At 39.3% G+C, this 22653-nt stretch overlaps 1 protein-coding gene across 1 annotated transcript in view; it reads left to right on the top strand.

The window, feature by feature from the left end:
• Positions 1–1252: 1252 nt before the first annotated feature.
• MINDY2 (MINDY lysine 48 deubiquitinase 2) overlaps positions 1253–22653 on the top strand; it is a 77881-nt gene continuing 56480 nt past the window's right edge. The window contains exons 1-2 of the mRNA XM_037502574.2: positions 1253–2187; positions 19122–19179. Coding sequence (XP_037358471.1) covers positions 1342–2187; positions 19122–19179 — 904 coding nt within the window. The 5' untranslated portion in view covers positions 1253–1341. The remainder of the gene's footprint in view (positions 2188–19121; positions 19180–22653) is intronic.

Genomic DNA, 22653 nt, shown 5'->3' on the forward strand with positions numbered 1-22653 from the left:
GTATTTATAAGGCTAGAGCCAGGGTCTAGAAAGTGTTGAAGAAAAAAGAGGGCTGGACAGAGAGGGAAGCGGAGCCCTTGTCGGGATAGGTCCGAATAAGACCCAAATCCGGGGTCTCCCTAGTGGCTCAAGGGGTTAAGTTGCAGCACCATGAAGTTAGCAACAGCGACTGCAGCACGAGTTCGATCCCCTACCAGGGAGCTCACCCACATGGCGCAGCAGACTCTCCTGTCTGGACCGCTGCTCCCCTCAGCAGTTTATTTCAGTCAATCCACCTGTTCTGCTCCCCACGCTGTCTCTGGTGAATCCTCTCACCCCCTCCCCACCTCTGGCCTGTACCCCAGCTCTTGTATGCATAAAATAAGTAAAATGAATCTTAAAAAAAAAAAAGACTCAAACCCATTTTGCCACCAACTAAACTTTCAGCCTACTCCTCTGTTCCCTGAGTCGCCGGGTCTTACGAGGAGCTAGTCAGAAAAGTCATTTTTTCAGCTTCCCGCTCCATGCAAAGTCAGGTCAAGTTAACCGCAAAGACTTGGCTGATTCAAACAGAAGCTAAAATATTATTATTGGCCCAAATCACCCACTTTTTTTCTTTCCCTGCCGTGCAGGCCAACATCCACAACCGCACTGCTGCCTCATGCAGGGCGAACGTAACACCGGTAGCTAGCGGAGAGCTGCTTCTCAGCCAAAACCTAGAGAGTCCAGAATTTGTGCAGCGAAGTAACCCAAACACCTCTGGGTCCCGGCCTTTAAAACCTGCATCTCTTAAGAAATCCCTTCCATTTTCCATATTACAAGCGGGAGAAACAAATCTCCAGAGCCCTTCAGAGAAGGGCTCTTTTCCGAATACTACCACCAGGGGCAGCTCCCCACCCCGGGAGCCCAACGCGGGGCCACACGCGCCCCGGCGCTCCAGGGGCGACAGCCACCCCTCGCGCCGCCCGCCGCGCCTTTAAAGCAGCCGCGCGTTCCGGGTGCCCCGGAGTTCAACTTCCGGCCACCCAGGGAGAGGATGTTTTCCTACTGGAGCTGCGGTCGCGGCGGCGCGCCCCTGGCCACGCCCACGGGCCACGCCCGCCACGCCCCGCCTTCCGATCGCGCGGGCGCGGCGGGCGCGCGGGAGGGGCGGGGCCGCGTGGGCCGCCGCTGCGCGGTTCCCTCTGCCCCGGCGGCCCGCGCAGCGGCGCGCGGGCGCGCTCCCGGCGCCCTACCCCTGACGTGCCTGGCCGAGGCCGCGCAAGGGCGCTGTAGCTGCCAGTGCCGCTGTCATGGCGTCGGAGGAGCTGGCTGAGGAGAACCCTCCGCGGTTTCTTTAGAGCAAGGGGCGGGCGGCCGGGCATGGAGAGCGGCCCCGAGAGCCTGCAGCCGCTGGAACACGGGGCGGCGGCCGGGCCCGCGCCGGGCACGGATTCTCCGCGGCTGGGAAGCCGGCTCGCGGCTGGGGATGGTCCTGGAGTATGGGCGGCGGAGAGCAGCGGTGGGAATGGGCAGGGGGCGGCGGCCGCCGGGAGGAGCCTCCCGGGCGCGGCTTCTGCCGCGGGCTCTCCTCAGGTTCCCGAACCCTGCAGAAGCCTCCCGGGTTTGGACTTGAAGGAGAGCGATTTGGAGAGTGCCGCTGCCCACAAGGCGCCCCTGGGAGGGCAGCGCAAGGTGACCGCCGCTCTGGACACAGCCGAGGCCGGAGCGGGCCACGGGTTGGGTCCGCCCGGAGACTCGGGCGCCCGCCCGGATCGTGCAGGCACCTGCCGGGGCGCATCGGCGGCCGCCGGCTCCGGGGAGCCCAGCAGCGCCGGCGGCCTCAGCAGCAGCTGCAGCGACCCGAGCCCGCCTGGGGAATCGCCGAGCCTGGACTCCCTGGAGTCGTTCTCTAACCTGCATTCTTTCCCCAGTAGCTCCGAGTTCAATAGTGAGGAGGGAGCAGATAATAGGGTCCCCGAGGAGGAGGAGGAGGAGGGCGCGGCGGGGTTGCCCCGGGCTGTGCCACTCTGCCGCGAGGAGGAGGCAGGGGAGGAGGAGCAGGCAGCGCTGGTGCTGGCGGCCTCCAAGGAACGCTTCCCGGGACAGTCTGTCTATCACATCAAGTGGATCCAGTGGAAGGAAGAGAACACACCCATCATCACGCAGAATGAGAACGGACCCTGCCCTTTGCTGGCCATCCTCAATGTTTTGCTTCTGGCCTGGAAGGTACTTTGTGCAGCTGTTTCCTACTGCTTTTGGGGAGGGGGAGAAAGGGGTGCGGTAGCTGCTGCTTGTCATCTGATGGCTCCCTCCTTTCTTTCCTCAGTAACCCTTTCCTTCTTACGTGAAATTCATTTTGGGACTCCCTTGTTGAAAGACGGCACGTCTGCATAGACCAGAAAGACTTGCCGGCAGCATCCCATCTGTCCCGTAGTGTTTAAGGGTTGGCTCGGTTGCGGTTGTTTGACTTACAAATAGCTAGGTCTTAGCGCATCTTAACCCCTATGATTCAGTGTTTAACTCTGTTTTACTCTATTACCCCTTCTTATCGAATTTGGTATATGGAAAAGAGAGGAGAAAAGGGGGAAACGATCTTCTCTGAAGAGCGTTACCCTCCATCCATGTAGCAAGTTTTGATGGTGATGTTTAGTGCACTTTCTAACTAATGCTTGCTCCATTTGGGTGTGAATACTTAAGGAAATGATGATAGGGAAGATGTGACCCCTCAGACTAATTCCATTTAAGGAAAAACATTGGTCTGAGATCCAATTAGCATAATTTCTTGGTTTTGAAAGCTTAGATTTTCATTTTATGCATGGGTGTTACTTGTCTCCTTCCTTTGGTTGGACTTGAAGGGCTTGGCATCATTACCAGTAATCATGCCTCAGCATGTGTCCAGGTAGCTAAATTTGTAACAAGTAAAGTAAGAGATACATCCAACACAGAGGAGCAAAAAGGGGAAGGGCTTCTCAAAGTGAAGTCTCATAGTGAGTTACCTGCAACTGAAGTGTCTTGTTTAAGCTTTCAATTTTAGGGTACTGGGAAGTTGCATCTTCTAGCACATATTTTATTTTAAAATTGAAAATTATATGTGTAATATTATGTTCCTCCCCTCCAAGGGGGTTGGGGGGGAACACAACCTGAAGTATCCTGACTAGATAGGAAAAAATTTTGAAGAAAACAATATTTATTACAGTATTTTTCACCTTCCCATTACTAGCAGGGACTGATTTTTTAAAAATTAGAAAATTTACCATTATCTAGTAAATATTGATTCACAAATGTTTTGAATGAGATCTGTGCCTGCTCTTGAATTGTTGAACTATTTGGGACCATAGCACTGACATATTTGAAATTATTAAAAATAAGTGCAAGATAGTACTGCATTAGGTTATAGGAATAGATTGAAATGCATAAGATATCAAAAAAAAAAAAAGGGAAAATTTCCTTTGGTCTGACATCGTTCCTGAGAGCTTCGTGGAATGTGTGCATCTTGAACCAAGTTTTCAAGGAAAAGTAGAATTTAAATTAACAGAGAAATGGAATTCATGGGAAAGGAAATTATATAAACAGAAGGAATGAGTATTGGGTGTGTGTTTATTGATTGACAGGAGGAGTAAGTTAATCAGCAAATAATAGAACATAAGATTGAAAACTGAAGGACCATTTGTTGGAGGCAGTTGATGTCAAAGCTTGACTTAAAACTATGGACCAAAGTTCCCGTTCTTACTTCAGGGGAAAAGTAACTTAGTTTCTCTTAGGCTTTTCCCTCCTGGTTTCCATATAGTACTGCAGACGTTTAGAGGAAGGAGTAAGTAGTATGACTTGGAATATTTGGGGATAAATGAGCATTGAACTGACTCTGAAAGACATAGATTCAAATGAATAGTCAAGAGTTTGGGCTCTCACTATGTATGAGGTGCTAGAAATAAGAAACATATAGGTGCAAGTCTGCCTTCATGTAGCTTCCTACCATGTAGAGACCTACATATACACAATAATTGCAAGGCAGTGTGGAGAGTTCTAAATGTGCTATGAAATTACCGAGAAAGGGTAACTGGGATGGGGTGTGTCAAAGGAAGCCTTCATAGAAGAGGTAACTTATGAACTGGATCTGACCAATGAATGAGAAAATGCCTTCCAGGCAGAGGGAATAGTGTATTCAAAGATTCTGATGCAGACAAATTGATAGGTTGAGTTAGATTGTGAATGAGCAAGCATAATAATGAAAGATGATTTTATAAATCTGTCATTCTTAGTCTTCCTATTGTCAAGATATAGATGGACATAAAAACTATTCAGCAGTAATCATCAATGATAGATAGGGAGACTACCAAGGTCTGATGTGTGCTTGTGTATTCTTGTGTTTAAAATTTTTGTCAGGATTGATTTTTAGTATGGCAGCTGTTTATAGATGTAACCCACATACACGAAAGCTCTTTAGGGTCCGCAGTAATTTTTTTTTTTAAGATTTATTTATTTATACAAGAACCGGGGTACAGGCCAGAGGCACTGGAGGGTGAGAGAATTCACTAGAGACAGAGACAACCAAAAACACTGCTGAGGGGGTCTTCTTGGTGGCACAAGGGGTTAAGATGCAACCTGTGAAGCTATCTGCAGCCACTGCGGCATCAGTTTGATCCTCAACCAGGGAGCAACCCACATGGTATTTCAGACTTCTCCTGACTTGCCGGTGAGACAGATGCACCATGTGGGGATCTCCCTGGCCGGGAATTGAACCCATGCTGCAGAGGCTGTGGACAGCTTCACAGTGCTGCACTTAGCCCACTCTGCCCCCAGGGAGGCCCTCAGTAATTTTTGTAGTGTAAACGGTCTTGAAACCAAAAATGCAGAAAATTGCTGATGTAAAGAAACGTAGTAAATAAGAAGGCAGTTGAAAGATTTCAGAAGACCCACCACTAGGGATGTTTAAACTTTACACAAAGGGGCCTCCCTGGTGGTGTAGAGGTTAAGTCTCAGCACTGTCACGCTATTGCTCTCACCTCTGCCGCCTGAGTTAGGCTTGAGCACTATTCCTGCCAGGGAGCTTACCCACATGTAGCACAGCAGACCTTTCCTGTCTGGCCACCTGCTCCCCTTAATAGTGTATTGCAATAAATCCGCCTGTTCTGCTCCTCACTCTCTCTGGTGAATCCTATCATCCCCCGCACCTCTGGCCTACCCCCAGTTCTTGTATACATAAATAAATGTTAAAAATAAATAAATTTGGGGCCTCCCCAGTGGCACAGCAGTTGAGTACTGGGTTGCAAAGCTGCCCGCAGCCTCCACAGCGCCAGTTGGATCCCCAGCCCCCAGCGAGGGTCCCACATGGCACGCAGACCTCTCCTGTCGCCCGCTGCTCCCCTCAGCAGTGTACTTCGTCACTCTGCCTGTTCTACTCTCCACTCTGGCTCTGGTGAATTCTCTCACCCTCCCGCACCTCTGACTGTACCCAGTGCTTGTATAAATAAATAAATAAATCTTTAAAAAATAATAAATAAATACAAAATTAAATAAATTTGCTAATTGCTCTTAAAAAAAAAAGAAAAGAGGTAGGATTATAGTAAGTCTAGCAAGCAAGAAGAATGAGTGTTTGGATGGGAAATTCTTTTCCTCTTTGATGAGAATAATATGGCAGCCCAAATGATGAGCTGATCACTTAACTGGATATAGGAAGTAAAAGAGATGACACACTTGTTCTACTCTGGATAATACAGATCAGTTGGGTTATTCAAAAAATAGGAAAGATACCTTACATGGGAAAGTTGATGCCAATGTTTAGTTGTTTCAGGAAATGTCTAATAGTGGGACATAAAAATGTAACTGTTATACACAAGAGCATGGATTGGGTTTCAGAAAAGAGATTAAGATTATAGAGAATTGAATCGGGAAATTACTCCATCGCTACAATTGTGATACCTATGAGAATAAGTAATTTCTTCATAGAGAGTGGTGAGCAATAGTTAACATTTTCCCACCCCCATGTATATGAACAACTAGAAATTGCCAGCATAAACATCCTCCCTATCCCCTATTTATCCACTCTCTTCTACTTCATTTTCTAGTAGATAATGAGAAAACAAGAATAAAGATTAAACTTGTAGGGAGAGGGAAATATTCAGCATTAAGGGTAAGAATGTAAAAGAAATTAACAAAAGGGAGGGGAGAAAAAGAAAACAATATAGCCATGTGTAAATGAGAGAAACCGAACACTGATAGTCTAGGAGAGAGATTAATTAAAAAGTGATCAGTTATTTGTAGATGCAATAAATAGATAAAGGGACTGGTGAATAGGAAATGTTTTTGCCAAAAAAGGGCAGAGGTGAGAACAAGATTTGGAAAAGTCAGATTTATATAGAATCCTCAGAATAGGTAATGAAGTTCTCATCAAAGGAAAGGAGCAACAAACTCATTTTCTGAAGTAGTGGAAGGAATGGGATAGGACCATACAGAGACAAAATCATGTTAAGATAGAGGAAGTTGGAAATTGAGACTTCATTCTGCATTTTGGCAGAATAACAATTGACTTCATCAGTAATAACTATTGAATTTGAATATGTCAATAATTAAGGAGAGAGCGTGTGAAGCATGGAAAGCGTGGATTTTGTGAGAAAAATACATTGTATTTTAAAGAACTAAAATCACTGCAGATTATTGCCTAGAAATTTGAAGCATAAGTACTACCTTTAGTAGTAATGGGTAGGTTGGAGTATTCTTTAAAAACTCTTAATGTATCAGTCTTGCTTTGTTTTGAGTTTTCCCCAGTAGTTCTCTTATACCTGGAAATAGGATCAGGAAGAATGGCTGGTTGTGGTTTTAAAGAAAGGGTTTTTCAAGGAGTTAGATGGAATTAGAAATGAAAGTGAAATAATTGATAGTCTTTGAAAATTGCGGAGGATTTCAATGATTCAAAGAAAGTGCCATGCTTTGGGATAAGAGTTGATAGTTAAAATTATGAAACAGCATAAGTACTGAATTAGAAATATTGGAGTTTTAATTAAAAGTATTCGTTTAGAACCAATGAGAGTATGTGATTATTCATTATTTGCAAAATAGTGGAGCTGTGATAATCCAATAAATCAAGAAAGAAATCTAGTCATTAAATTTAATTCAAGCTTAGATGTCTAATTTTGTTTAGCTAACATCAGGTAATATCCAAATTTGTGTCTTGGAATATATTTTACTTCTTTACTTTTGACTATATTTGCTTTTATTTATTGCTTTAATCTTTCATTTTTACCTATCAAGATTAATGCCATTTATAGGCACATTTGAGGCCTGTGACCCATTTGATTAGATGTGTTTATAAAAATCAAGTCAGAAAATATGTAAAATATAAAATAGTTTATGATGAGACTGACTTTATGTAATAAATGTTGGAGCTGAATGATGGGCACTTGAAAGTTCTTTATGATATTTTTCTCATTTTTGAGAATGATTTAAATTTTTCATTATAAATACTTAGAGTTTCTATCTTACAATTTTTGTTTATGAAGACATTAATGGAGTTCTTGATTTGTCATGCTTTTGGTTTTTGTTGTTGTTTGTTTTAAGTCTGGATAAGAACACTTCATCTTTATTTATTTTTAGATTTATTTTATTTATTTGTGCATATAGTAGCTGGGGTGTAGACCAGAGGGAGGGGTAGTGGTGGTGAGACAATTCACCAGAGACAGAGTGGGGAGCAGAACAGGTGGATTGACTGAAATACACTGCTGAGGGGAGCAGTGGGCGGGCGAGACAGGAGAGGCCTGCTGAGCCATGTGGGTCAGCTCCCTGGCCGGGAACTTAAGCTGCAGTGGCTGGCATAGCTTGATAGTGCTGAGACTTTAACTCCCTGGGGCACCAGGGAATCCCCTAAAGGCTAATTTCTTAATATATATAAAGAACCCTTATAAATTAGGGAGAAAAAGATGAATAACTCAATAGCAAAATGAGCAAAAGGCCATAAACAGAAAATTCAAAAATTCTAATAGACATAACCTCCATCTCTTGCCACCTACATAGTGAGGTAATGTGAAAGTGAGCCTCTTCCCATCAATGAGATTTTGCTCTAGTTCTCCCTCCCTCGATGACTTTTCTTTTCTCATACCCTTTTCATAGATACCCATTCTTGCTTCTCACAAAGTTTCACTTCTTTTTCCCCTGTCTAGTAGGAACTTTGCAGTCATACAAATTTTCTCATGTTCCCCTTTTCCTAAGTAAGCACAAAGCTCTTTTGAGGTTTTCCAAGTGCACGTATTACTTGTAGAAATGGAAAAACAGATGGTGAACCAACAATTCCATTTTAGCCCCTGCCCACTGTTTTTTAATTATAGTTCTTATATGAAGAGATTAAAACCCTCACACAATAGTGGAGTTTTGTTTACTAAATAGATGCAAGTAACACTTCTAAGGCTTTCATTTCCAGTCTCTTTTAAAGTAGGTTTGGCAGTATATCTGGTTTTATGAAATAAATTGTTTGAGCACTGATGAGTATTACTAGTGGGTAGTTATCCCATCAGTGATGTATTAATTCTCCCCTCCCCGAGCTATGAGTAGTTATGTGGAAAACCTTTCATTTTATTTTCTTTATATTTTTAAAGATTTATTCATATATGCACACAAGAACTGGGGTGTAAGCCAGAGGTGTGGGAGTGAGAGGATTGGGGACACCAATCCAGAGACAGAGACAGATTGGGGAGTAGAACAGGCAGATCTGCTGAAATACACTGCTGAGGGGAGCAGCGGGCACCTCCCTGGCCAGGGATCAAACTGTGCTGCAGTGGCTACAGATAGCTTCATAGTGCTGTGACTTAACCCCTTGCACCACCAGGGAGGCCCCAATAACAGTATTTTTATGTCCAGTACGATGCCAGATATTTTAATGCAGTGTATGCACATCTCTTTTAATTTTCTCAACCACATCATGAAATCCTTATGTAAATTGTTCCTGTCTCACATGTATAAAAAATTGTGGTGCATAAAGTTTAAGTATAAATTGCCTAACGTAAGATTATCCCCCATTCTAAAAGCTGAGCTCTTACTTGAGGTTTTAGTTTGAAAGTTAAAATTCAGATACCCATAACCCTGGAGGACTGTAGGTCTTGCATTAAGTAAGATAGAAGAACTAGTGATAAAGTAGGAGCAGCAGAAATAGATTTCATGATTCCTTGGAACAAATCCTGGGAATCTATACCAGCTGCTTACTTTACACAGACTCCCATTTTTAGCTTGCCACACTTTATCCTCTATCTTATGATATATGTGACACTTCCAATTTCAGGGTCTTTCTTAGGTTCTGTGGTAAATGAGCTTGCCTTTCCCATCATACTTATTAAAAACATTCTGTGATATTTTCCATAATTGATTACTTCAGTCTTTGTTACCACTACTTTGAGGCCATCTTCATCTCCTATCTCCACCCTATTCCAATTTATCAAAGAGTTAATGTAAAAGTGTCTTTGTCAGTTTTTCTTTGGATTGATTTTTCAGCATAGTAAGCTTGCTGAGCTTCTTAAATATATGTCCATGAATTTTGAACTGAGGACATCTTCTTTACTACTGAATCTTTTACTGGTAGATTTCACTATAATAAGATTCTCTATTGCTCCAAAACCCTTTGAATTACATATAAAATGCTACGTTCTTAAAAATCTATGTGTGGTGGTGGGCCTCCCCGGTGGCGCAGCGGTTGAGTGCTGGGTTGCGAAGCTGCCCGCGGCCTCTGCAGCGCCGGTTTGATCCCCGGCTGCTCCCCGGCCACCCTCCGGCGCTTCTGACTGTACCCAGTGCTCCTATAAACAAAACAAACAAACAAACAAACAAGTAAATAAATAAAACATGCCTCTATAAAAAAAAAAATCTATGTGTGGCGATAGCTGCAGTTTCTGATAGTTTTAAATAGTTTAAATAGGCCTTTTTATTACTCTAAGTGTAGAATCTAAATTATAAAAATCGGGCTTCCCTGGTGGTACAAGGGGTTAAGTCTTAGCACTGTGAAGCTATGGGCAGTCCCTGCAGCTTGAGTTCCCTCCCAGCCTGGAACTGACCCACATGGCACAGCAGACCTTTCCTGTCTGGCCCCCTGCTCCTTTCAGCCCTGTATTTCAGTCGGTCTGCCTGTTCTGCTCCCTACTCTGTCTCTGGTGAATCCTCTCACTCTTATTTATGCTCTTGTATGCATAAATAAATAAATCTTTAACAAAAATTAAAATAAAATAAAAAAATAAATTATAAAAATTGATGTGAGAGTGTTTCAAGTTGGTCTTTTAAAGTTGAATGCTGTCTCTCATAATAAAGTTTTCCTGCTTTGAAATACTGGTGGCAAATAGAAAATCAGTTAAATTTACTAAAATGTCTGAATTTTAGTAATTTTCAGTGCAATAATTATTCATAACAATAAATGAATAGTACATTTAAGAAATTAGAATATTGGTCTCACTCATAGCAGGAATCTAGAAAACTTAAATAAGGGACCAGGAGAAAGAATAACTATAAGAAAGTAAAAATCAAAATCAACAAACAACTATGAGCCAGAGACACTCTATGGGGGGTGGGGGGTGAGGAGGGAGGGATTGGGGTCAAAATAAGGGGGTTGCAATTGTATGGGGAATATAAAAATAAAATATATAAAAAACAAATAAATAAATAAGAAATTAGAATATGACACTTGATATATGATAGCTTGTAATAAACACAAACTAATTTTCTGGAGCCAGAATTAAAGGCATGTTGAAAGGATTCTTAAGTTTTGCATCCCTTCAAGAAGATGTGGTACATATATACCATGGAATATTACTCAGCATTCAAAAAAGATAAACACATGCAATTTGCAGCAACATGGATGGCGCTGGAAGGGATCATGCTCAGCGAAATAAGCCAAAAAGAAAAAGAAAAATACCGGATGGTCTCACTCATAGCAGGAATCTAGAAAACTTAAATAAGGGACCAGGAAAATGAATAACTATAAGAAAGTGAAAATCAAAATCAACAAAAAACTATGAACCAGAGACACTTTTAGGAGGGCGGGGGCGGGAGGGGAGGGATTGGGGTCAGAATGTGGGGGCTGCAATTGTATGGGGAATATAAAAATAAAATTTATTATTTAAAAAAAAATAAAATAAAAAACACAGCACCAAAAAAAAAAAAAAGATTGAATAAAACTGCATATGTAAAAAAAAAAAAAGTTTTGCATCCTTATTTTGAAAATGTTACATTTCTTTTTTTTTTTAATTTCCTCTACTTTATTTATTTATTTATTTATTTATTTATTTATTTATTTATTTATTTATTTATTTATACAAGCACTGGGTACAGTCAGAAGTGCAGGAGGGTGAGAGAATTCACCAGAGCCAGAGCGGGGAGCAGAACAGGCAGAAGGACCGAAGTACACTGCTGAGGGGAGCAGCGGGCAGCAGGAGAGGTCTGCGCGCCATGTTGGACCCTCCTCCGGTGGCCGGAGAGCAGCCGGGGATCGAACCGGCGCCACAGAGGCCACAGGCAGCTTCGCAACCCAGCGCGTAACCGCTGCGCCACCGGGGAGGCCCGAAAATGTTACATTTCTAAAAAGAAAAAAGTTAAAATTCTTTCCTAATTTCTATTAATAATACTTCTAATCTTTTGAAAAGAAAAGTTCTTTACAATTTCAATTAAATCATAAATGCTATGATTAACTGAAATTAGTGAAATGTGAAGAAATTTTTTATTATATATTATTTTGTTTTATTAGTTGTTATTTAGTTGGTCCAATTTGCCATAAGTAATACAAAAATAAGCTGCAGCTCAGGACTTAAATAATTCTTGCACAAATTAAAGACGGTTGTCTCCAGAGTTCCAACTCAACTTCATTTGAATAAAACTAAGCAGCACAGTATTGAAGCAGACATCATTTTCTTCTGTTAACTTACTTTTCCTTACCAAATTTCTTACTTTTATTGATTGAATGGATCCTAATTTTTAGTCTCCTGAGTCTTAAAGCCAACTCTGATTATCTTTGCCCCATCATCCTCCACTTTTTTTTTTTAACTTTTCATTGGTTATTAAAAAAAAAGACAAAAATTCGTGATTTAAAATACATTTTCAGGGCCTCCCCGGTGGTACAACGGTTGAGCGCTGGGTTGCGAAGCTGCCCGCAGCCTCTGCAGCGCCAGTTTGATCCCCGGCCACCGGGTGAGGGTCCCACATGACTGCAGACCTCTCTACCCTGGGCTGCTCCTCTCAGCAGTGTACTTTGTCAGTCTGCCTGCTTTGCTCTCTGCTCTGACTCTGGTGAATTCTCTCACCCTCCCATGTTTTCTGACTGTCCCCAGTGCTTGTATAAATAAATAAATAAAAATCTTAAAAAAAAAATACATTTTCAGATGATGTTTTTCATAAACTTTAATTGAAAGAAAGTGGGTTTTTTTTTTTTTGCTGTTTTTAAAAGTCTGTAAATAGAAAGGGCAATTGACTTTTTTTAAGATTTTTTTTATTTATTTATGCATACAAGAACTGGGATACAGGCCAGCGATGTTGAGGGATGAGAGGATTCACCAGAGTTAGAGTGGGGAACAGAACAGACAGATTGACTGAGATTCACTGCGGAGGGGAGCAGCCGGTGGGTCTGGAGAGGTCTACTGCGCCATGTGTGTAGCTCCCTGGCAGGGGATTGAACTCATGCTGCAGTGGCCACAGATAGCTTCATAGGTTGCGTCTTAACCCCTTACGCCACCAGGGAGGCCCTCAATGGGCAATTGACTTTGGAGTCAGATATCAATTCATATCACAACTCTGTTATTTTGGACAAATTTTAATACCTTCATTTGTTCTTTGAATGATGATGATAATGCCTGTTTCATAGGATGATTGTGGCCTGAGGTAACTTGTAAACTGAATGGCAGTTAGAAGTTTAATATATTTAATTTTTTCCTATTTTTTTCCTGACTTTCTTAAATAGCAGAGATGGACAATCAATTATTTATATCTTCAAGTATCCTGCCAACTTTAAAGAGGTATTAGAACCTTAACTGTATTTCCTGAGTACTTGTTGGTATTCTAATTAAACATTTAATAATGGTTTTTGGCTGGTCATTCTCATATTTACCATCACCTGTATAGAGTGATACTATTTCTTACTTATTACTGGATCTCTTACATTTCTTTCTCTCCCTGAGAATGTAAAAATTATAGGTATTGAAGTTTTGGCATATCACTTTTGGGATAGTTTACATTCCTGTTTAACACTTTATTAACACTTTAAAGCAAAGGCTTTATTGTTTTTATTTTTTGTCTCACTTGAGTCTATTTTTTTTTTAAGATTTATTTTATTTATGCATACAAGAACTGGGGTGCAGGCCAGAGCTGCAGAGGGTGAGAGGATTCACCAGAGATAGAATAGGGAGCAGAACAGGCCTATCTACTGAAATACACTGCTGAGGGGAGCAGCAGTGACTGGTATAGCTTGATGGTGCTGAGACTTAACCCCTTGCACCACCAGGGAGGCCCTCACTTGAGTCTATTCTTAAATACACTTCAAGATGACTAATTACAGAATCATTATGCTGTATTGTTGAGGTTTTCCTTTATAATTGAATACTTAGAGTTGAAGTAGCTATTTCCTTTTGTTAAAAATTCTTGTACTTTTATTATTAACTTTCTCAGAAAGTCTAGTTAATCTAATAATTTATTTATTTTAATTTATTTTTTTATTTTAAACAGACTTGATTTTTTTGTTTTTTTTTAAAGATTTATTATTTATTTATTTATACAAGCACTGGGTACAGTCAGAAGCACGGGAGGGTGAGAGAATTCACCAGAGCCAGAGCAGGGAGCAGAGCAGGCAGAAGGACCGAAGTACACTGCTGAGGGGAGCAGCGGGCTGCAGGAGAGGTCTACGCGCCATGTGGGACCCTCCTCCGGTGGCCGGGGAGCAGCCGGGGATCGAACCGGCGCTGCAGAGGCCGCGGACAGCTTCGCAACCCAGCGCTCAACTGCTGCGCCACCTGGGAGGCCCTAAACAGACTTGATTTTAATATTAAAATGACCAGTGGCAAAAACACATATTTCATTTTATATTATATGGTACTTCTAAAAAGAACTTTGATATTTTATGCTATGTTTTTGGCTCTCTTTGTGTTATTTTGGCCCATTTTAACCCGATTTTACTATTAAAACTGTTTAAATTAACTAAATACTTCCTAAAAGGAGTGCTGAAAATTTCTCATAGACTGTTAAATGTTTTGCAATGCCTCTGAAGGAAAACTATATTATAGACCAAAAAATGGCCTAAAAATTTTAATGTACCAAACTAATAATTAAATTGAGGATTTAAAAACTTCACAGTTATAGTAAATATCCAAGTGTGCCTTTTGGTTATTCTTGTACTCTTCTGACAAGGAAGAAATGAAACACGTTATACATCAAATTCAATTTTACCTTATTATAACCTATTATAACTTATTATAACCCCGTTATCAAATAAATGATAGCTCTGTCACCTGAAGTATACAAAATGTTATAAGGTGACCAGGTTATCTTAAATAAATAGATTTGTTAAATTAAAAAAATATTGGCACAATTAAACTATCAACTTTACAGATTTTTTTTTAACATCTCAAAAGGGGTGCCTCTATTTTGCTGTCTTATCTTTTTTTAAGGTTTTTGTTTTTTTTTAAGATTTTTATTTATGCATACAAGAACTAGGGTATGGGGGGGGTGGGTATGAGAGAATTGACCAGAGAGAGTGGGGAGCAGAACAGGTAGATCTGCTGAAATATACTATTGAGGGGCCACATGGGTCATCTCCCTGGTTGGGATTGAACTCCTGCTGCAGTGACTGGCGATAGATGATAGCCCTGTGTCTTAACCCCTGTGCCAGCAGGGAGGCCCATCTAATAAATTTTTTGGATAATGAAAACTTCATTTTTATTTGGGCTTCATAAATTTGGAATTATGTGTTAATATGTACTCAGAGACATTGCTCAGATTTTAGAATATTGAAAATAAGCTGGTACTTTCCAAATATCTTTGTATACTCATTTACTTATAAATGATAGGCTGTAGATTATTAATAAAGGTGGACCACCTGAAAACCTAGGTCATACTTCATTTGTGGGGTTTTTTTTTTATATTTAAATTTTTGAGATTCAGATAGACTGCCACAATTGTTAATTGTGGTTTCAGTTAGTTATCCCATAACCTGTTTCTTCTCTAATAAAATCGAGGAGACAAAGGATTGAAAGTGTGAACATCTTAGGATCATTAACAAAACCTTTGGCACTTGCTCTTGAGGTGATGGTGTTGAAGAAAAGCAAGAAGAGAAGCAAGCCATTAGGAAGATAATTTTATAGTTCAAAAAACATTAAGGTCTATTGCTGACTCCTGAGTATTAGTGGGAGGCAGGCATTTCTTCATTTTTCTCCTTTGTCTCTAGTTTTAATGAACATTCAGAATATTTTGTTGGCTAGGATTCAAGAAGTGAATATATCACTGAATATGCTTGTGAATAAATCAATTAAAGCACTCGCATTATTTGTTGCTCTACATCTAAAACCAGTATAAAGGTGGTCAGTTCCTATTTCCAATGTTTGAAGCAAGACATGTTAATTAGCCAGTTGTTACTATTTGGAAATTTTAAGTCTAAAACCTGAAATCATTCATTTATAGAAATACAGGATTATAGAAAACATTTCCCAAATATATACACTTGTTAGTGCTATGGTTTCTTATTCTGACAACTTTATAGTAGGATTACTGCATTCACCAAAGCAGAGGATAAGCTTTTTTTTTTTTTAAAGATTTATTTATTTATGCATACAGAACTGGGTTACAGGCCAGAGCTGTGGGGGGTGAGAGGATTCACCAGACACAGAGTGGGGAATGGAACAGGCAGACTGACTGAAATACACTGGTGAGGGGAGCAGTGGGCAAGACAGGAGAGGTCTGCCTCGCCATGTGGGTTGCTTCCTGACCGGCCGGGGATCAAACTCGTGCTGCAGAGGCTGCAGATTGCTTCATAGTGCCGTGCCCAACTCCATGTGCCACCAGGGAGGCCTGGATAAGCTACTTATTAATGGAGTTTTTGGATAAATACATTTCTGCAACAAATCTGTCTGGAATAAAAATATATATATATATAGGTCTTATTTAAGAAAAAATTTTAAGTATAAATGGGGCTTTCAGATTGGCCTGGCAATTGTTCAGAACATAAACATTCATATTGGATATAAACTACTGGTTTAAATGTCAGACCTTCGAAAGTGGTATTGAAATATCTTTATTATTACATATTAACAGTTAAAATAATCTAAAGCAGAAAAAAACAAACCTTCTTTACAAGAACAGATAGGAAATATGTTAGACTTTGTGGGCCATATGAGCTATGTTACAAAGATTCAGTTCTGCTATTGCAGTTTAAAAGCCATAAAAGATAATACATAAAGGAGAAAGAGTAACTGTTCTAATAAAACTTTATTTAGAAAAACGGACAGGTGACTATGAAAAATTTAAAAATATACCATATATGGGAAATCTTAGTACATTTTGCTCAGTTTTTCTGTAAACCTAAACTCAAAAAAAGTCTATTACATTTTTTTAAAAAGATGTCACAGAAAATAAAAATAATGTAGAATAAGTAAAGATCAAAATTTCCAAGGCATCTCGTAGTTTTCTCTGAGTGATAAATCTACTGGATAACCAAATGTAAGCATTACTGTCATGTATATTCTCAGAGGATCTCAAATTGTTTTTTTTCACAGGGATCTTTTGTAGAACTTACTCAATGATAAAAACAAAGAATTTTGACATATCTTTCCACATTGGACAGCATAAATACTCAGAACTCCTTTTTTAATGTTCATAGGAATTTTTGAAGAAATTGGTGATTTAAATTATATCCTAGAACAAAATAATTACAGAAGAATTTTTAATTATGTTGCTGTGCTCCTATCATTGCTATATAGTTACTTTAAGTTCCCATCCTACAGTGCACATTTTTCTTCTATGAATATACCATAGAGCATGGTATATTATATATATTAACTGTGAATCAGTTAAAATATTTACAGTCATCCACTGTAATATCTGTGTAACTCTTCGGGCAATTCATTTGAAAAATTTAATGTGTTGTTGCACCTGTTTTAACTTTAGAAGTTTTTTTTTTTTTTTAAAAGATTTATTTAGGGCCTCCCCTGGTGGTGTAGCAGTTGAGTGCTGGGCTGCGAAGCTGCCTGCAGCCTCTGCAGCACCAGTTGGATCCCAGGCCGCTGGCGAGGGTCCCACATGGCGCGGCAAACCTCTCCTGCCACGCCTGCTGCTCCACTCAGCAGTGTACTTCGGTCCTTCTGCCTGTTCTGCTCCCCACTCTGGCTCTGGTGAATTTTCCCACCCTCCCACGCTTCTGACTGTACCCAGTGCTTGCATAAATAAATAAATAAATCTTTTAAAAAATAATAAAGATTTATTTATTTATGTATACAAGAGCTGGGGTACAGGCCAGAGATGTGGAGGGTGAGAGGATTCACCAGAGACAGAGTGGGGAACAGAACAGGCAGATCTACTGAAACACACTGCTGAGGGGAGCAGTGGGTGAGACAAGAGCGATCTGCTTCACCATGTGATTAGCTCCCTGGCTGGCCAGGTATCAAACTCTTGCTGCAGAGACTGCAGATTGCTTCATAGTGTTGTGCTTAACCCCTTGTGCCACCAGGGAGGCCCTTAACTTTAGAAATTTAAATGTGCCCATAATGAGTATATCTACTTTTAACCTTTTAATGTGGCACACAGCACAATAGAAATGTACATAAAGCAGAGATGTCCAGTTTAACAAGTTATTATAAAGCAAATATCAGTAAAACTATCATGCAAATCAAGAAATACAGAGTATTGCCACCACCCCAGAAGGTTCTTCTTTGCTCCGTTCCAAATATAACACTTTCTCTTATATCTAGGGCTAGCCATAAGATTTTTATAATATCCATTTTCTTACTTTTCTTTATAGTTTTATCACCTAACAGTGGAGCTCTAAACAATGTAGTTTAATTTTGCATTTTTAAACTTTACAGGTAGAATCATATAGTATGAATTCTTCATTGTATGTCTACTACTTTAATGGTAATGTATTAAAATTTTAGCCATTCAAGAATAAAAAGGCCAGGGCCTCCCTGGTGGCACAGGGGTTAAAGTCTCAGTGCTATCAAGCTATCACCAGCTAGCCACTGTGGCATGACTTCTATCGCCAGCCAGGGAGCTACCCACATGGCTTAGCAGACTTCTCCTGTCTTGCCTACTGCTCCCAGCAAGTTTCATTGGATCGGCCTATTCTCCCCACTCTGTGTCTGGTGAATCCTCTCACCTTCCCCGCACCTCTGGCCTGTACCCCAGCTCTTGTATGCATAAATAAAGAAAAATAAATTAGGGCCTCCCCTGGTGGCGCAGCGGTTGAGTGCTGGGCTGCGAAGCTGCCCGCAGCCTCTACAGTGCCGGTTCGATCCCCGGCTGCCGGGCAAGGGTCCCACATGGTGTGACAGACCTCTCCTGCCACCCTCTGCTCCCCTCAGCAGTGTACTTTGGTCTGCCTGTTCTTTTCCCCGCTCTGACTCTGGTGAATTCTCTCACCCTCCTTGCTTCTGACTGTACCCAGTGCTTGTATAAATAAATAAATAAATCTTAAAAAAAAAAAAAAAAAAGAAATTTTAAAAAAGGATTGTGGAGGCCATCTAATAGTTTTTTTTTTTTTTTTTTAAAAAAGAAGAAGAAGAAAAAGGTCAAAGTGTACTAAAGTAATGGGATATTAAGCTGTGTTCAAACCTGTCTTCATGGGTAACCTGTGACAACATGTTTGATGCCTCTTCCTGACCTTTTACTGAATTTTCTATCATATAGGATGTTATTGCAGGTGCCTAATGACAATCTTGGTGGGTGGTGAAAGGCATAGCACTTGGCTTTGAAAGCAGATTTCTCAATGTCTCTGAGCTCTTATATCACCCTGCAAATTTTATGATGATAGTATTGAATCTGTTTTATTTTATAAAAATTAGTTATAAAGACTTTAATAATGTGAATATTAATGTGTACATATATAGACACATTACATACTTGTGTTTAATAATAGATACATATATACATATTTGTGTTTCCGATTGAGGAAACACTTTAATCACCAAAAACCTTTGATTTTATAGAAGAAATACTTTGTTTTTCAGGTGAAACTTCCACCGATGATGGAAATCATAACTGCTGAACAACTGATGGAATATTTAGGTTAGTGTTGAAAAGTGGGTGATTTTATATATCTCTTTCAAAATAAAACAAAAGTTTTCAAAGCTAATATGTTACCAAATCTCACCTTTCTGAAGTGCTTTTATATAATTTATTTTAAAATTATAATTTTGAGTATCTTAGAAATTCATCAATATGTTACTATTCTTGTATGTTAAAGCCTTATTCCTGACCAGCATTAAAATTCTGTAAAATAAATTAGGAGATTGGGTGACATCTAGAAACAAGATGCATTCCAATAAATTGTAGAATGAAAAATGGCACCAAAACTCTGACATTGCATGTATAATAGAAAATATTAAATAAAATATTGAGTGGGTTTGAATTAAACACCCCAGAGGTGATTTAGTGCTACCCAAAGTATGATTTATGCACCTGTGCCAATTTTTAAAATGTTAATTGTCAGTCTGCAGTGAACAGAGAACTTGTACCACAATGTAAAACATTCACATTAGTAAGCATATTACTTAGCTTATTGAAATTTTTTTCATAACAAAGTTTTCTTGATAAAGAAAACAATGCATTGAATTGGGTTCTTATGTAAGCTGCTTATTTCAAAACAGACCAGTAAGACAGTTTGTATACCAGCTTCATTGAGTACAATTTGTTCATAGTCCATGTAGTTGTTTGAAGGTCTTTACCAATTTAATAAGTACATATAGTTATACTATTAACAAATAAGAAATCTTAAACTATATTCCTACAGGGTTTTTCTTGGTAAAGTTTTATTAAAAAAAATCTTGTCAACTGATCAGTTTGTCTCTGCTATTCCAGACAACTGATTGATTTTTTTGAGATGTAGGGTTAGTAAAGTCATTCACTTTTTAGCTTTTGGAAAATCCTTTTCTTTATATAATTAATATTATTTAATTCCCTTCATTGACTGGGTAGATTAAATATCTAGATACCTAGAAATAGAATCTCTAAATACCCTGCTTTTAGTCTAGCTTTTGATTCTTAAGATTAGTGATTTGTGAATTATGCTTTCATGGGAAAGGTTGAAATATGTTTGGTGCTTTGAGCAGCAGTCATTATGACTACTGAGGAGTGTGCGAGGTGGAGGCAGTAGGAGATATTAGAGAAGTAATGGGGTCTGAGCATATAGTACCCTGTAAGGCTATTATAACAACTTTGACTTTTCTTGTGAGTAAACTGGGAAGCAATTAGAGGACTTTGAATAGAGGAGTGAAATGATCTGACTTTGAGTTTTACAAAATTCAAATTCTTGCTGTTATGTTAAAAATAGTATGGGCATCAAGGAGAACTAAGACAGAAGCATGGAGGTCAGTTATAGGAAGCTATTACAACTGGCAATGACAGTAGAAATGGAGATTATAGACTGTGGTTCCATTCTAGATTTAGAGTTGACAGAATATGCTCATGAGTAAATATGGAGTGAGTAAAATCAAGGGTTACCCCATGTTTTTTGACTTGGACAAATGAAAAGATAGTGTTAACATCAACCAAAATGGAAAAAAAAATTGGAAAGAACACGTTTAGTGAGGAATATCAATATTTTGATGCTGAGATATTTATTGGCATCAAGTAGAGATATTAGGAAGGCAGTTGATTTTGTAAATCTTGAGTTCAGAGGAGAGGTTTGGATGAACATTGTACATTAGAACTTTCTGTGATGAAGAAAGTGTTCTGTGTGTGCTGTCTAGTTCAATGGCTCCTAGCTACATATGACACTTAAGCTCTTGAAATATATAGCTAAATGTGACTGAAGAACTGAGTGTTAAATTTAACTTTAATTAATTTGAATTTATATAACTACATGTTGCACTGGCTACTAGATTGGACAGTATAGAATTAGTCTGTTATTAGACATTCGGGAGCAGGCAATACACATAAATGATAGCCTGAATGAGATCACAAAGAGAATGACTGTAGATAGAGACAGAAAACATCAATGGAGTGAGTCTAGGACTTGCCAGTGATTAGAGGTTGGGGAAAAAGGAAGAACAGATATGATCATCCAGGTAAAGGAAAAGCAGGAGAGTTTAATGAAGTGAGAGATTAGCTGAATCAAATACTAATAAGTAAACAAGTTGAAGACTAAAAATTGATCTTTGGTTGAACCATAAGGAGTCCTTGGTTACCTCAACCAGTACAAGGAATGAAAACCTAATTGGAGTGTGCACAAGAGAAAATTGGAAACTGTCAGACATAGATCATAGGAATATAATATTATACAGCCACTTTGAAAAACAGTTTGTTAGTTCCCTAAAAAGTTAAGCAAAGGGGCCTCCCTGGTGGCACAAGGGGTTAAGCACAGCACTATGAAGCTATTCCCAGCCACTGTGCACGAGTTTGATCCCCCACCAAGGAGCTAATTCACATGGTGCAGCAAATCTCTCCTGTCTTGCCTGCTGCTCCCCTCAGCAATGTATTTCAAATCTACCTGTTCTGCTCCCCACTCTGTCTCTAGTAAATCCTCTTACCCCCCCCATACCTCTGGCCTGTATTCCAGTTCTTGTATGCATAAATAAATAAATCTTTTTTTTAAAAAAAGTTAAACATATGATCTTACAATTTCACTGAAGAGAAATAAAAACTGTACAGGAATGTTCAGCATTATTCATAATAGTCCAAAAATTGGAACAACCCCCATGTCCATCAATGGATAAATAAAATGTGGTGTATCTATAAAGTGGAATATGACTCAGTCATAGAAAGGAATGAAGTACTGATACATGCTATAACATATATATACTTTAAAGAAAGATTAGTGGTTGCTTAGGACTGGGATAGCAGCAGGAGGGGAATAGGGATCACTGTACAGAATTTCTTTTAGAAATTTAGAAGAATTTCTTTTCTTCTAAAATTAGATAATGATGATGATTATTTCACAAACCTGTTATTATGCTTTAAAATTATTGAATTGTATATTTGAAATGCGTTATTTATATGCTATGTGAACAAAATCTCAAAAGCTATTTAAAGAAGAGAAAAATGGGAGTTAGGGAATAAAAAAGACTATTTTAAATAAATGGAATTGGCCTTATATTGTGTAAGTACGTATAGTTCATTCATAGCAATAGGCAGAAAGACAAACTGTGTTAAAAATGAATGCCAGAAAGAAAAAGAAAAATACCAGATGGTCTCACTCATAGCAGGAATTTAGAAAACCTAAATAAGGGACCAGGAAAAAAGACTAATTATAATAAAGTAAAAATCAAAATCAACAAGCAACTATAAACCAGAGAAACACTACAGGGTGGGAGGAGGGAATAGGATCAACACAAGGCGGGAGGGTGGGAATTGTATGGGGATTATAACCAAGGTGAAAATGCATACATTGTACAAAAATGAAAAATGATATAAAAATATATATAATTAAAATAATAATAAAAATAAAACCACAAAAAAATTAAAAATAAAAAAAATGAATGCAGATAGTTAGGTAGAAGGTAGTTGTGGTAGTTTGTAGCTTTTGTAGTATAGTACTACTAT

Source organism: Talpa occidentalis, unplaced genomic scaffold (genome assembly GCF_014898055.3).
Source record: "Talpa occidentalis isolate TD23 unplaced genomic scaffold, MPIMG_talOcc4v2.1 talOcc4.11, whole genome shotgun sequence".
Lineage (NCBI taxonomy): Eukaryota > Metazoa > Chordata > Mammalia > Eulipotyphla > Talpidae > Talpa > Talpa occidentalis.